Source organism: Triticum aestivum, chromosome 4A (genome assembly GCF_018294505.1).
Source record: "Triticum aestivum cultivar Chinese Spring chromosome 4A, IWGSC CS RefSeq v2.1, whole genome shotgun sequence".
NCBI classification, from domain to species: Eukaryota; Viridiplantae; Streptophyta; class Magnoliopsida; order Poales; family Poaceae; genus Triticum; species Triticum aestivum.
The window spans coordinates 605,940,690-605,956,582 of record NC_057803.1 but is presented as its reverse complement, the minus strand read 5'-3'; the positions used below and the strand labels follow the sequence as shown (position 1 = coordinate 605,956,582).

Sequence of the window (15,893 nt, the reverse complement as noted above, 5' to 3'; positions counted from 1 at the left end):
AATCTCTCGCAGCGAAGAAGATCACAGTCTCTTGCTGGCAAGTAGTTTGCTCGGAACACAAAGAGATTTCTCTCGCGACTTTCATAGGATTTGGGTTTAGCATCAGAGAATCAAAGTTTCGACTGTTACACCCCTCTTAATAGTATGGTGGTTCTGTGACTCAATAAAGAGAAGAGAAACAACGGAAGAAATGCTACGTCTTCACTTCGTCTTCAATCTCCTCGGTCGCAGTCACTTCCTTCAGGCGTGCACCGAACCAATTGCTCCATGTCAGCAATTGTGAGGGGTCACTCTTGTTATCATAATCTTCGGGGATAATCTTCACTGCTACGCAGGGGAATTATCTTTGGCGTTTGAATGAAAACTCCTCTTGATTCCAGGGACCTGTTACTCTGTGTGCACTAACAAACACATAAGTCCCACATTGTTTTATGTCAACAAACTCCAAAACATAAGGGGTCAATCGTTACACCAGCAGGTTGATTAGTGGAAACGGAGATATTTCCACCCGTGAAATTGCATGGGTTGAAGGAATCGGCCACAAGTGAGAACATGCATTTTTGCGCCAAAAAAAAAGTTAGAACATGCATTGATGGATGGGTGGATCCATATACTTTAATCGGGTGTAGGTGCAATTTCCTGGGACGCATGGCCGCATGGGAACATGAATATACTCGGATCGTCGAGATGCATCTTTATTATTGAGATCAAGTCGAGAGAGCGGGTAGCTCCCTGAAATGGACGTGCAGAACTTGAGATGGCCAACTTGCCTTACTACTATTTAATAACCGCGCTAAGGACTAGGTGGACAGTGGTATTACAATCCATCAGAGTTCAAATTCTGGTGCTCGCATTATTTCTAGATTTATTTCAGGATTTTCGGCGATGTGTTTTCAGTGAGAGGTGATGTTTCCGTCGACGACGAGGCGCCTACGGTGACTTCCTAAATCTTAAGATGATATGCCGGTTCAGTCTCTCGAAGATGCACATAGGAGTAGGATATATGTGTGTGCGTTCATAGGGATGAGTATATGCGCGTGTATATAAGCGCTTGTGTCTGTACTTATGCTAAAAAAAAATACTGTAGAATACAGTACAGCCTGCTGGAGCAATAGCAGAGCACCACGTGCGTGCGTTTGCTGTGACGGATCTCATCACTACGCATAGATTTTATCTTATATACTACTGTATGATTTACTATTTACTGACGTGTTTTTATGTGAATGTACTAATACTGAATGTGTGTAACCTATATATGCAAAGTCCGGACGCGTCCTCATTTTGTTTGCATCCTTTTCATGCTTCAGTTTGAGCCAACAAAATGAACCATTATTGAGGAGGAAAAAGCTATATCAGACCTGTCTGGGCCGTCTGATTTGTCCGTTTTATCTTAAACGGACGCGCGCGAATAGGATGGGGTCGTGCAGTGGAGTTGGCCTTACCTACTAGAAAGAGAGATGGCCTCTTGTCCAGCAACGGGCGTAGCAAAGCCGCTCACAGCAACTGCACCGCTGCTTTATGGTGAATGGGACTTTCCCCACACTACGCAGATGATAGATAGATACATGTGTGGGGTCTGGACTAGTCCACATAAAGACCAACAAACCGAGGAAAGAGAGATGTTTGCTTTGCTCGTGAAAATTGAGTCTTTGGACCGAGAGAGACTGCACACCACCCCTTCCGTCCGTCAGCACAGCACCGCACCACCTACAAACTAATCAACATTCACGTGGATAGCAAAACTCACTACCACATCAAATATTTACTTGCATCGCTCGCCGCCAAGCAGTTGCATGTAAGTTGATGCAATATATGGTAATTCCATAATTTATTTAGATCAAAAACAAAACTCAATAATTTGTAACAACTCAAACTAAGAAACTTGATGATTTCACATAAACAAGATGCAAAACAGATAAGATGCAACCCAAGAAAGCTCACAAAATTCAGAAGAAACATATTTCACATAAACAAGCACTAGGAGGATTATCAGCTTTCCTACCAGCTCAGCCCGGACCAAATTCAGTCACTTGATACATCATCACCATCATAATACAGTCATCAAATCTATAGACTAAACTAACAATTAAGGATCAACATCCATACTATATCATGCTCAGCACACGCACAAAATGTTTCACCGAGCACTAAAACACATCCATCTAGCCAACCAAACAGCCCGCAAGGCTCACCCGAGCACCTCTTGCGGCAAAATTCTCCCCTATCATCAACTAGCAGCACAAATCTTGGAATCGCCAAACCGGAAATAAAATTACAGCAGGCATCACCCTCCTTTCACCACCACCACCACCCTGGAAGAAAACTCAGGCTCCGGGACATGGAGGCCTCTGGAGGCCTAATCGACCATCAAACTGGATTAGCAATGCAGTGCACAATCACAGAGCACTATGAGTCTACCATCTCATCTTGCAATTCGCTTGGGGCAATCAGCCCTGGGATGGCAAGCATCCGTTGCCTTTCCTTTTCTCTTTGTACCGCAGCCTCTTCCGCATACAGATCCTTGTTATCCTAAATAAGCCAGCCACAGTTAAACCATCAGAAGAGGAGCTTGCACAAAGAACTTGTTACCAAAGCAGTATAGGATTGTCATCAACCTTATGATGGCATAACGAAATTTACCTGGGCTGAGAACTCCTTTGATTGCACCAGGAAGTCCCTAATATGGTTTTTGAAGCTTGGGAGGTCATGTCTCGAACCAAGGAGCCCATCAACAAACTTGGTCACCTGCGCAAGAAAATTTGCCAGGTTCATAATGGCACCAAGTCAATGACAGTATAGCTCTATATTAGGATGATCATACCTCAGCTGCCGTCATGTTAGGAAATGATGCTCCAAGAAGTTTGATTGTGTAGTCCCGTACAAACATGGCATTAGATGGATATGATGCCGTGGATGCATCCCATAGAGGTTCAGTTAGGCCATCAACCTACATATTATCAAACCTAATCAAGCAGACGCACACATACAAACACTAGATGTCATGATATTAATCATGCACAAGAAACATACCACACAAAACAAGTGTTGTAGCACCAAAACATGAAGTTTGAAGCCAGGCTTATGAAATGAATCTGTGAGAACTGCAAAAATCTCCTGCTCTATAGTCAAAAAATATGTTTTGTAGAACTGATTCGTGAATTCTGAAGCCTGCAAGGCAGCCGTATCAAAGAGTTAGCTTCCAAAGAATTACATACAGCAAAGAAAGGATGGACCAGATGTTCTTGCCTGAAAATTCTTCAGAATTTCCAATAAAAGACTAAGACCAGTCTCGGCAATGTTTCTCTCTGTATGTCTAAATGCCCAGTTGATCGAATCAATCACAAGCTTCAATTGCTGAAACAAACAGTCCGATAATCAAATTAAAGAGAAGGAATTTGGGTTGCTGTATTAATAGATACCATCAACAGGGCAAATAGTAGTAATTAAAAAAAGTTACCACAAACCTGGCTGGAAAGCTGAATTAAAGCTTTGAAGCAATGGGTGCCGATAGCACGAAGTAAAGAGAAAAACTTGAGGCGGTGCTCAGGATAATCTTCAAAGTTTTTAGTAATCATCTGGCCAGACCGAACAATCAGCGAAATCTCGACGTGTAACTGAGTATGAACAGTAAAAACAAGGTTGCAATTCCTACCTCAAGAGTACACTGGAAAACAGCCTCGAATATACGAGGCACATCATCAAGCATTTCAGCTTTGTACCTTCAGTATAAATACAAAGATTAGAAATGATGGACAATAACAGCAGAGTAGTTAAGTATTAACAACAAATAACTGAATATGAAACCTAGATGACTGACAGAAGAATCTTCATACAAGCTAAAACTCACTAAGTAGAGAACATTTTAGTTCCCAGCTAGAGAAAAAATGGGTATCAAATTCAAGGCAATACTTGTTTATAATTGTTGCAAACAGGGACAGGACTTCAGATTCCCTTGCATCAGGCACATTTCTAGCATAATCACCAAGAATAGGATCCATCATTGGAGGAACAAACTGCTTCCCAAGGTGCGGTAGGTCTTCAGCTTTGTCCACAAACGTCTCAATCAATTTCAATGTTTCCCTCTTGATAGATCTGTTTGAAGTATTATATTATTATTCAGTAAGACAGATAAATGAAAAGAGAAGGATAGATATCAACGATTAATACCTTAAGAGTTTTACAAATGACGACTTTGAGGCATAAGGCCCCCCTTCAGCAATAGTGCTTGATACTAGCTCGCTGTACATTCTGATACAAATATAACACAAAGGATGCATTAGATTGTGACACATTGCTCGTAACTTTGCACAACCTCAAACTATGACAACAAAATGCGGAGGCACAATGAGTAGCATTTTGGACTAGTATACAAGCAAATTTCGACAAGAATGGCTTGCCCCAGCTTAAAATTATCATGTACTCCATACTAGGCTGCCCAAGTTTACAGGACCAGGTGACACCAGGCAGGACTAGTCCAACGGAAGAGGTTATTTTTACTTCTCAAAACTTCGGAAGATGCTAACCAACACCCTATAATACTATAAACATCATGTGGATGCTAAAGAAAATACCTGTAAACTGTCAGCATGTCGAGGAAGATCAGTGAAATTTGTGGGAAAAAGTGTGGTCCAAGCGAAGTCGCAACACTTGTGTTTGTCTGCAATTGCAAATAGCAACATCATGTTAGTACCAAGTGAGCAATCACAAATAACATTACGTCCATACCACCCAGGGAGCAATTGCACCTTTAGCAACAAACTACTATTAGCAAATTTGTGAAGGTGTCACTAAGAACAGCATATACCATACTGGTGCTAATTCATAGTCTCCATACAGGCTGGTTGGTAAAAATGTCAACTAAAAGCACTATAATTTTCTACGATAAAAACACTCTAGCAAGCCTGTGAGTTCAGGTATCAAGTGTGTTTATGGTGCATTTGGCAAGTCCAGATAACTATTCTGTGCACAAACCAAGTGTTCAGGAGACTGATCTTTTTGAGGAATGACATGCAACTGAGTTTGGTCGTCTAACAAATATCATTTCTTGAAGTATACCAATCACAATCTTATAGTGAATTTATAAACTACGTAAAGAACTTCAAAGCAATAAACAGCCAACATCATTGTAGTTTACACTTGTAAAGCCACAATGATCAAATACAGCCTCGACTATTACCTGCAAGATGTTAAGAACAGATCTGATAACATCTTGGTTCTTCAGGATATCAATGCTTTGGCCTGCCTGTCCAATTATTTCTGCCCATTTCTGTCAAATCAAATCACAAGATAACATTGTAAATACTATCCTTAAAAGAAAGCATGAAGAATGCAAAAGTTAATGGTAAAACCAAACCTGATTAGGAAGGCTCATCAATCTCTTCAGGTATTCGTCCCTCTTAGTATTATCAGATTCAGCTTGAATCATGTGACCAACCTGAACAGTGAGCACAAAGGCACAAATAATATCAGATTCAGCTTGAATCATGTGCTAGCCTGAACATTGAGCACAAAAGGGACAAATGGTAGTGCAAGTGATAGCCTATCCTGGCTCAATTTGTTCAACATACCGATTCATAAAACGTATGAATCTGATGCGGCTCAAGATCAAGAATTGTCGTAGCAAGGTTGGTGAGCAGTTCAGAAACAAATGGTTCGTTCTCGCCCACCTGGGAAATAGCAGGAAATACAAAACAAATGGGCACGTAAGTGGTGAGTATGGTATAGTATAAATGTGATGATGTGTGTCTAAATTGAGTTACCCACATGCGTTTAAGTAATACATAACTAGAAATAAATCATAAGTCCATCAATTCAAATACAGAATTGAAGACAAAAGCAATGTGATTAATGAATCTACCTGTTGTGTCACAAACTTGCGCTTGCATTTCTGAACAATTTTCAGGAATGTATCACACGCCATATCCTGCAACAAGCAGTGTGTTACATACATTACATACAGTAGGATAGGAAATGTAGCAGTTGAAGAGGTACTTAAAACTTTCTGCAAATGCAGAGAGAAGCACAACTATGCACAGCAACAAAAACAGAAGCAGCGGACTGTAGGTGACCACAAATACTAATAATATACTCCCTACGAGCCATATTACTTGTTGCAGCTTTAGTACATAGTAATATGGACCGAAGGGAGTATGTGTTTCACACTACAAGAATTTTCCTGTTCCAACTGAAGAAACTACATGTAAGTGCATCACTGACCTGAACTCCAGGATGCATCTCATGCATGAACTCAAATAATTTGTTGACTACTGTCTTCAGAAACTTCCAATGAGCCCTGAGAAATCTTGGGTACTGACCGACCACATACCTATTAATTCAAACATTGGATCAGCAAAGATATTCTTTTGATAATTCCAAACATGAGAGAATTGAAGCAAACGCGCACATGATGTTACTCGCAATAACAGCTTTGTTGTCTTTCCCCTTCGTGATTTCACAGAGATTTAGCAAATCACGAATAACCATCACCAAGAATCTGTTCTCCTGCAATGTGAAGTGAAGTTAGTAAAGCACCAAGTCCTCCACGAGCATTTATCGAAACCAAATAAATGAGGATAATGACAGGGAACAAACCTGTTCCTCCACCATAGAACCAGATATTGATCCAATAGCCCAGCATAGAGTATTGAGGTTATTCCAACTCCAGTCTTCTCCATTCAATTGCTTAGTCAATTTCTTCAACATCTGGAATAACAAAAGAAGTGTCAGAGTTGCGGCTTAAATTCAAAAGGGCAGTAAATAGAAAACATAAGCAGGGCATCAAATGTATAAACAAAATAGATATTTGCACCCTAGATACACAGACTGAACAGTCTCAAATGAATAATCGTGTTCATTGTCATTAATTGTATTAGTGTTTTGGCTAGATCTTATGGCATTTAAACAAAAAGACAAAGGAGTGCAATTGTACCACATATACTGCATACCAGCTCACAGTAGTGTATACTATGTGTTGCATAATTTCTGAAACTATAATGAAATAATGCGGAAAACATGAATGGCATACCTGTTGCTCTGTATCCTCATGATCAAGATGGGACAAATAGATCAACGTTTCCCTCATGATCTAGTATTAGAGTTAAAAAAGAAGTGTCACATCAGTTTTATGATAGACCTCATAAAGCACCACAGCAACTTCGCAATTTGTTACCAACCTTATATTGGACAAGGACATCATTATCCTTCATTGTTTCCCGTACAATATTGCCATTTTCATCTTCCACAATCAATACCTCTTCAGGCTTTGCCATCCGACAAATCATCAACATTCGTAATTTTGATAGTGGACTTGCATAAAGCTGCCTCCTTTGGTGAACAGCTGTACCAGTACCATCAACTCCAGGAATCATCTGGGCCTACAAGTTAAACATTGGTGTGACCAGAAGGATTTATAACTTGACTACGGAAAGAGTTCACAAAGCAAGAAACAGACATAGAACAAAATGCAGCACATGGATGGAAATATATCACAACAACATAAGAAAATATCACCTCTGTTCCGAATTATAAACATTTTGGATATTTTAATATGGGGTACATACGGACTAAGATGAGTGAATAAACACACAAACACGTCTATATATATACGATTTAGAAAGAAGTTAGAAGATCTAATAATTCAAAACGGAGGAAGTAGCATACATGACAGTTTTTTGACAGAATGCTTAAACTGAAAGCTGGATATATCTAAATCATTAGAAAATCACGTGGACAGCTTTCCTAACAGAAACAAATTAAAAGCACCTGAAGCCCAATCATGCTTACAGCTGGTATTGCAGGCTCCATTTGATTGTGTGCTTCAAAAAGCTCCAAGACAAATACATTCCAGTAATCCAAACACACCTGTAAATAACCATCATGAGAATTACACCATGTTTAATGTATATGCATGCTAAATCAAGTCTAATTTATTACCTTGAAAACTTCAGTGTCATCAACATATGATATTCCGATGAGGTACTCGAGACCAACAAGTAATGCAGCTCTATTTTCTGCAGAAGCCTCCAGTATGCGTATATGATTCTGCATGCACCAGAAAGAAAGAGATTACCACAAAACAATGGATCACACCAAAGAACAGATTTCCTTCTTTTATATCATTATTACTTATATTACCAACTAGCATGTCTCTGTTTGTAGATCATGGAGTTTGAACATGCAAAACAATGACAAATATTGTTATAAAAATCCATTTTGTGTTACAGCTGGGAACGTGGTGATAACAGAATTAGGATCCTTACATCATCTACATGTCAAAGTTCATCTATACCAGTTAATAGGGTACATCCATAATGTGATGGATCTGACCTTGAAGAAGGCAGTGAAGAAGAGTGCCAGATTTTGTATGAATGCTTGTTCTTCATTGGAACCATTAGCATACGCATTGGGAATTGTTCCAGGAGGAAGAATAGCCTAAACATTGGAGAGAGAAATTCATTAATAAGTGTTCAAACGAAAAGCTTTAGAAAGAATAAAAACATAGTTTTTTTCCCTGAAATACATCATTCACCTGCAGCTGCAACATGAAAAATGTGTACATCTTCACATACTGCACATTATAAAAATCACCGAACTGAAGAGCAGCAACCTGCAAAGAAGAAGTCAAAACAATGTTGCGTCAATCTCAGGGTCACTTTTCTGCCACTATTATGTGACGCAACACAGTGCAGCCTAATAATCAAACTAAAAGACAGAATGTCATTGCATTAATCCAACAGAATAGTTGGAAACAACGCGAAACTAAACATAGCTAACAATATGTTTTCTTTACCTCTGTTAGACACTGAAGTGTAAGGTTCCGATAGGCAGCCATAGGAAAGAACTTCAGCAGCGTCTCCAGCTAATAACCATCAAGGGAAAAATTAAGACGGCTTTTCAAAGATAATGCTGAGATAAAAAATCTGGAGGAATGTAGAAAAAAGCAAAGTACCAATGGCGACTCAAATATGAATCCAACAGGAATCCATGATAAGAAAGCATGAAGCGTAGCCAATGTAGCACGGATCAGCTCAGAACTTTGTGTTGCAGATAGGACATACAAACACAGCTCGTGGATGAGTCGAAATTCACTGTTTCACAAGAAGGAAAATTAGGACAGAAGAGCTAAAATAGTAGTCCAACTAAAGAGTAAAGAAGAGATAAAAAGAGTAACGGAGTCTACTTCTACTCTATCAAATAAAAGCTGTTAGGCAGACACAAATGACAGATGGCCACAAACGAACCTGTTGAGTGAGGACTTGAGTTCTTTAATCTTCTGTTGTGTCATTTCACCTCTTGAAAAATCAAAAATTTCTTCACTTAAAAGCTGCAAATTATTTCATGGTTAATAATTGTTCTGATACATCAATTAAGCAGATGCGAATAGAAACACAGCTTGCCTTCAGTATAGCCATGCAGTTTTCACATATGGTTTCACTGCTCTTTGCTGCTGCAACAAGGTCAGGAATGAAGGATGTCCACCTGGCTGGCCACTCATGCTTCAGAACCTATTACGTTGGCCACAATTCAGAAAAAGTGGTTGTCAAATGCATTTATTGAGGTAATCAAAAAAAGTGAATGAGTTAAATGGATCAAGCAGTACTTACCTGCACCAATATAATGTTGAGCTTATTAACATAAAGCCTCTCTTGTCGAAAGGAAACCTCATTACTTGAGAGCTGGTAGAGTGCCAAAAGTGAACAGCGAAAAGAGTGCGTGAATCAGATTTATTTCATGAGAGAAATGACAAAGGTTTGCCGTATCTAACAAAGAAGTTAATCCTTGCCTGGACAATCACATCAGATATGTAATTCTTTATGCCGTCACGTTGTTCAACCGGCAATGCGTTCCACCTGTACTTGATAACACTTTCAAGTACCTAAAATATATTTGTAAAATAATCAATACATGACAAGAACTAAACGCAATAGCATATGCAGCAAGCAGCTGGATGCACCTACATAATCATATCATATGGATCCAATAACCTCAACTGCACACAGCAAAAGAAAGTCAAACAACAAAATTTGGTGATCATTATAATATCTTGTGTTCCCTTAAATGTTCAAAATCATCACTGCCCTAAAGGCTCAAAATTATCACTGCTCTAATAGCAGACACTACAACCATATATGTCAATTTTAAATATTTACAGTAGACTACCCGCCATGCACGAAAAGGACACCAACCAACATCAACCCATACAAGGTTTAGTACCAATAGCGTACATTTGTCAGTATTAACAACACGACAGATGGTTAATGTTCCTACTTATTTTGTCCATCTTGTGCGCAGATTTTGTACGGAAACAGAACAGTGCAGGGTAATGTGAACTGAAATGCGAGTAACTAAATCTCATGCAAAGATGGCACCCAGAACGATTAGATATAATAGTAGTATACTTTGGCATGACAGGAGAAAAATATACGCTACTAGCTACATAACTTGCTTATGGACCATCAACATTTATCCTGGCCTATTTCACCCCCTCTACATCTGCTGTCATGGCGTCATCACCCATGTTTTTTGAGTTCAGTTTCAAGTCAAAAATAAAAATGATGGAAGAATTGCGCAAATATCTAAGGACAAGTATCCTGACCAGGTTTAAAATAGGCCCAAAAGAGGCAGAAGGAAAACAAGAGAAGACATGGCGTCTATCCCAGAAAACAACCTAAAGTATGTTTCTCCGCTCGCAGACAAACCAGGTATCTTTTGGATCACTCTAACTTAGTACTAATAATATAACAAACTATATAAACATTCTTTATCTCCTACAGGAAAACCAATCAAGTGCATTCTAGTCATATAGTGAGATGCACAACAGCTGGCAGTAACTAGCCAATCAAATTAGTATCGTACAAAATTACACATACGGCAACGGCGCTTGAGCTTACACGCCAAAGCAGAATCCTATTAGACATCCATCTTTTCTACACCATGTGATTTTCATGAAGCATACTGCATGTTCAAATGTGTTGGAACCCTGAAAGCCAAGCGACTAGGCATTTTAACTGCTTAAATACGGTTACGAGTTCGACAAGGAAAATATTAGCAGCGCCATTTCCTAATATAACCGGTGAACAACAGTAGCAAGTGTAATTAATAGCCAGTGCTAGCAGTACTGAATGTAAAACATGCATGATCTAATACAATACCAGCAGCAGCCACGGCATCAATCAACCTTTATTCAAGTGTGAACTACCTTCTAAACTTTTGCAATAAGGCATTCAGGAGCAGAGACTTACTTGGAGGGCAAAGAACTTGGTGTTGAGGTTCTGGGAGTTCTGCAGGATGTGCACCACTTGCAGCCACATGTCAGGGTTGTTTTGCAGATCCCGCAGTATCAGATCAGCGGCGCTCCTCTGAAACAAAGCAGACCGTTTCATCAATCAGCAAAGGTGAAAACAAGCGCATAAACCACAGCAGTAGTAGCATAACCCCATCACTGCTTCTACGCCTAGCATGCAATCGGTTTCCAGGTTGGGGAACCAGAAATAGTAGAAGATACAACAAACATGCAGCGGCAGCAAGCATCCGCCCCCTGTGGTGTATTCAGCCATTTCGGTCAGATGATCACCGCTAAGTCTTCTCCACCGACCAAACCCTATCTCGCTACGAAACTTACCGCTGCCGTCCAGTCCTGAACCCCGAGCGCATAGAGGACCCCCTTCTCTAGAGAGCGGACTAGCAACTAGCATCTAGCGCGTGGCCCGGAAGCCTGGACGGACCAAACCCTAGGTCTCGGCGGGGAGGCGGGCGGCGCTCGGCCGACCGAAACAGACTAGCAAACGCGTGCGCTGGGGGGAGGGGGGGCCGGCGGCGGGGTTGGACGCGGTTACCTCCTCCTTAGATCCGGTGCCATAGAAGGCGGCGACGGTGGCGTCGAGCACGGGGACATCTATCGGCTGGCTCAGATCCCTCAGCTTCTCCGCCATGGCGGCGGGCGGGGGGAGCGCACCGGTGTGTCGGGGGTCGGGTGGGGGGCGGAGCAGGGGGGAGCCGGGGCGGCGGGAGGGGGCGGGGGGGCGGAACCCTAGCGCGTCGGCGGTGGCGAGGGAGCGGCGGCGGCGAGGGGGATGGGGAGGAGGAAAGGGGGGGAGGATTTTTATTTTGGATTTTTGGTTTCGGGGGGTTTAAGAGGGAGCAGGGTTGCTGACAAACCACGCGAACCTCTCCCCTGCCCAGCGGACTGAGCGGCTACGCCCCTGGGCGGTTTCCTATTTGCGATCGGGTCCCTCCCTCCGTTCCTGCGCTGGCCTGATTCAAAAATGGAGGGTGGGGATGGGAACCTCCCTCCTCCCTCGGTCAGTGCACTCTATCCTTTTCCTTTTTTTACCTTTTCTTTTTTCTTTTGGTTGAAAAAATGAACCCATAGGTTCATCTTTGAGGATACCTTCTGGGCTCGAGTCCTCGATGCTTGACCGAGGCTCGTGTACTTAGATTTAGATCATCTCCGGCATTGATCTCGGTGTGTTTTTTCAACTTCACATTGAGTAAGTCGCGGTGTACTCGTTGTATATTGTGTGTGTGTGTGTGTGTGTTTACGTGAAGGTTCTCGGATTGCTCGCGTTATCTGAGAGTTGCCCTTTAGGCCCTTGCGTAGGAGCGGGTTGTTGATCTTTGTCGTGTTTTGAAGGACGGACAAACTGGTCGTCCGAGCCGGTCAAAAGGTGCATTTATCGCCCTCCCGCCAAATCCGGTGGCTTGCCCGTTCAAAATTTGGAGAAGGGGTTACTTTGTCTGGACTCGACATCCAAGCTAGCGGCAACCGTAATGAAACCATGCCTCGAGGTCGAAGACGGTTTCGTATCAGATGCGGACGATGTTGACAAGTCGGGTCTTTTTTTTTTAGCGTGAGATGAGTCATTTGCAAACGGACCTCGTCTGCCTAGCCCATGCACACTCATGCTTAGCCCCCCTGCGGTCTTTCCTATTTTTGATCGAGTCCATCCCTCCATCCATGCGCAAACTCAATTCAAAATGGATGTCGGGGATGGAACACCTCCTCGCTCAATGATATCCCTTTTTCTTTTTTCTTTTTTCTTTTTTCTCTTTCCTTTTGAACCTCTGTGTTTATCTCTGAAACCTTTAGGCTCAAGTTTTTAATGCTTGGTCGCACATGTGCTAAGATTATCTCAGCATTGATTTTGATATGCTTTTGTGAACTTTTCCTTGATCGTGTTGCGCCGATTGTGCAATGCGTGTGTGTATTTGCGTGAAAGTGCCCGAACCACTCACATTATTTGAGAGTTATCTGGCTTTCACCATACATAAGAGCAACACGTTGGTTTCAATCATCATGTTTTAAAAAGTCAGACTAGCCTCCCGAGCTAGTTAGGGGTGCATTTATCACCCTCCCGCCAAGCCCGGTGACCTACCCCCATAAAAGTTTGAAGGAGTTACTTTGTCATGGACTTAGTGTCCAAGTTACTTGCAACCATGTATAGAGGTTGACAACGGTTTTCGTATCAGACATGGATGGCGTGACAAATCGGTCTTTTTGTGGAGTGTAAGATGATCCGTATTAAACAAAATAAATGGCACAAATCAGGTATTTATTTATAAAATATTTGATCATATTAGCCTTTGTTAATCCAGACATTGATCACCTTCTCATGTTAGTCTGTAACCGACCATTGCCATGGGCATTCTAGTCATTTTGGGCATACTGATTGTCAAAGTCTAAGTTCATGCATAATTAAATTAATGTGGAGTTTAATGACAATTATGTTATGTACGCATTAAATTTGATCAACTGTGTGTTAGTACAGCAACGACGTTCCCATGCCCATTGAGCCCCCCATACTTTCCTCTTTTTATTTGGGTCCCTCCCCACCTCCCAACGCAAGCAAAATGAAGGGTGGAGATGGAATCTCTTTTGTGTTGAGCACCCCATGGACATCACCATGGATCCTACACCAACACCCTAAGTGCCAAGTGGACCGATGACTAGAGGACGCGCACCTGCCATTGAAGCTGAGGTTAACTCGCTCCTCTTTGAACTACCCTTACATTCATATGAGACATGGCTATTACCTCATACTGAGAACCTATGCATACTCAGGTAGCAAGGGAGCAGCCATGGAGAAGCAAGGGGACAAGGATGAGCCATGGTGGAAGAGGAGCAAGGAAAAGAAGAAGAGAAGGTTGTCCTTGCGCTACAGCCGAACATCTGTACTGCTAGACAAACGTCCAGGCTAAGCCCAAATGAAATGGCTCCCTTGATAGTCGACCGGTATTTATGTCTGGACTCAACCCGGACATCTGGCTAGGCAACAAAAGCCTTGGCACTCAACCCGGACATCTGGCTAGGCAACAAAAGCCTTGGCACTCAAGCCGGACATCCGACCTACTGTCCGGACATCCGACACCTGGAGCGCATCCCTATGGAGCCCGAGCCCTAGGACCTGCCGAAACATCCGGTCAACAATTCAGACATCGGACCCTTCAACAGTCGGACATCTGGCTAGCTAGCTAGACGTTGGTATATGTGCTAATTTGAATAAGTGGCCTTGTATCGCCTCTCCCACCTACCCTATTTATCATCTAGACTATAAATACTCCTTCCCCACTTCCTCCTAGGGTTAGCAAAGCATAATAGAAAATACTTGAGAGGGCTTTGCTCATCTATCACTATAATGGAGATCAAGGCCTCCTTTGGAGAAGATACATCTTGGATTCAAGACCTACATCTCTTCTTGAGATTTGGAGAAGACTGCCCCTCAAGATTGTTGGGGAACGTTGCATGGAAAACAAAACAAATTCTACGCACACGCAAGATCTATACATGGAGATGCATAGCTATGAGAGGGGGAGAGCATCTGCATACCCTTGTAGATCGCTAAGCAGAAGCGTTTATCAGCGCGGTTGATGTAGTCATACACCTTCACGACCCATCCCGATCAAGTACCGAACGTACGACACCTCCGCGTTCAGCACACGTTCAGCTCGATGACGTCCTTGCCTTCTCGATCCAGCAAGAGAGGCGAAGTAATAGATGAGTTTCGGCAGCACGACGGTGTGGTGACGATGGTGGTGAAACTATTATGTAGGGCTTCGCCAAGCACTACAGACGTGGACGGAGGAGGAACTAGAACTACAGGGATAGGGGGCACCACACACGGCTTGGGAAATCGTGGTATGTGTTGCCCCCTCCCCTCCTCACATATATATAGGTGGAGGGGAGAGGAGGCTTCCTAGGGAGCCCCGTGAAGAAAATATGCCCTAGAAGCAATAATAAAATTGTTATTTTATATTTCCTTATTCTTAGTAAATGTTTATTATTCGTGTTGAATTGTATTAACCGAAAACTTGATACATGTGTAGATACATAGACAAAACACCGTGTCCCTAGTAAGCCCCTACTAGACTAGCTCGTTAATCAAAGATGGTTAAGTTTCCTAACCATGGACATGTGTTGTCATTTGATGAATGGGATCACATCATTAGGAGAGTGATGTGATGGACAACACCCATCCATTAGCTTAGCATAATGGTTGTTCAGTTTTATTGTTATTGCTTTCTTCATGTCAAATACATATTCCTTCGACTATGAGATTATGCAACTCCCGGATACTGGAGGAATGCCTTGTATGCTATCAAATGTTACAACGTAATTGAGTGATTATAAAGATGCTCCACGGGTATCTTCGAAGGTGTTTGTTGGGTTGGCATAGATCGAGATTAGGATTTGTCACTCCGAGTAACGGAGGGGTATCTCTGGGCCCTCTCGGTAATGCACATCATAAGAAGCCTTGCAACAAAGTGACTAATTGGTTGGTTGCAGGATGATGTATTGCGGAATGAGTAAAGAGACTTGACGGTAACGAGATTGAACTAGGTATGTAGATACCAACGATCGAATCTCGGGCAAGTAACATACCGATGACAAAAGGAAT

At 42.1% G+C, this 15,893-nt stretch overlaps 1 protein-coding gene across 2 annotated transcripts; it reads right to left on the bottom strand.

Annotated features, from left to right (window-relative positions):
• Nucleotides 1-1,945: 1,945 nt before the first annotated feature.
• Nucleotides 1,946-12,064, bottom strand: LOC123087479 (protein EXPORTIN 1A). Of its 2 annotated transcripts, none has more exons than XM_044509495.1 (31): nt 11,835-12,064; nt 11,241-11,357; nt 9,782-9,874; nt 9,603-9,674; nt 9,396-9,503; nt 9,240-9,322; nt 8,948-9,086; nt 8,789-8,857; nt 8,528-8,605; nt 8,326-8,430; nt 7,933-8,040; nt 7,783-7,860; nt 7,173-7,373; nt 7,025-7,084; nt 6,592-6,702; nt 6,404-6,501; nt 6,217-6,325; nt 5,858-5,923; nt 5,568-5,666; nt 5,354-5,434; nt 5,177-5,266; nt 4,572-4,657; nt 4,168-4,248; nt 3,910-4,092; nt 3,653-3,719; nt 3,465-3,575; nt 3,247-3,354; nt 3,031-3,168; nt 2,822-2,947; nt 2,641-2,745; nt 1,946-2,529 (listed from the first exon to the last, which is right to left on the bottom strand). In XM_044509495.1, the coding sequence occupies exons 1-31, from the start codon at nt 11,928-11,930 to the stop codon at nt 2,407-2,409; spliced, it is 3,189 nt and encodes a 1,062-aa protein (XP_044365430.1). In that variant the 5' UTR covers nt 11,931-12,064; the 3' UTR covers nt 1,946-2,406. The 2 variants fall into 2 exon arrangements, with proteins under 2 accessions (XP_044365430.1, XP_044365429.1); XM_044509494.1 differs by having other exon boundaries at nt 7,762-7,860; nt 11,835-12,009.
• Between the last annotated feature and the right edge of the window lie 3,829 nt (nt 12,065-15,893).

What these genes read in the sequence shown, in the direction of transcription:
- LOC123087479 (XM_044509494.1), bottom strand. Translation starts at nt 11,930, where the DNA reads ATGGCGGAGAAGCTGAGGGATCTGAGCCAGCCGATAGATGTCCCCGTG. An exon ending in ATGAGGATACAGAGCAACAG is followed by an intron (nt 6,703 to 7,024) that starts GTATGCCATTCA and finishes TTGTTATTCCAG; the next exon opens with ATGTTGAAGAAATTGACTAA. An exon ending in CTGTTCTTAACATCTTGCAG is followed by an intron (nt 4,658 to 5,176) that starts GTAATAGTCGAG and finishes TTGCAATTGCAG; the next exon opens with ACAAACACAAGTGTTGCGAC.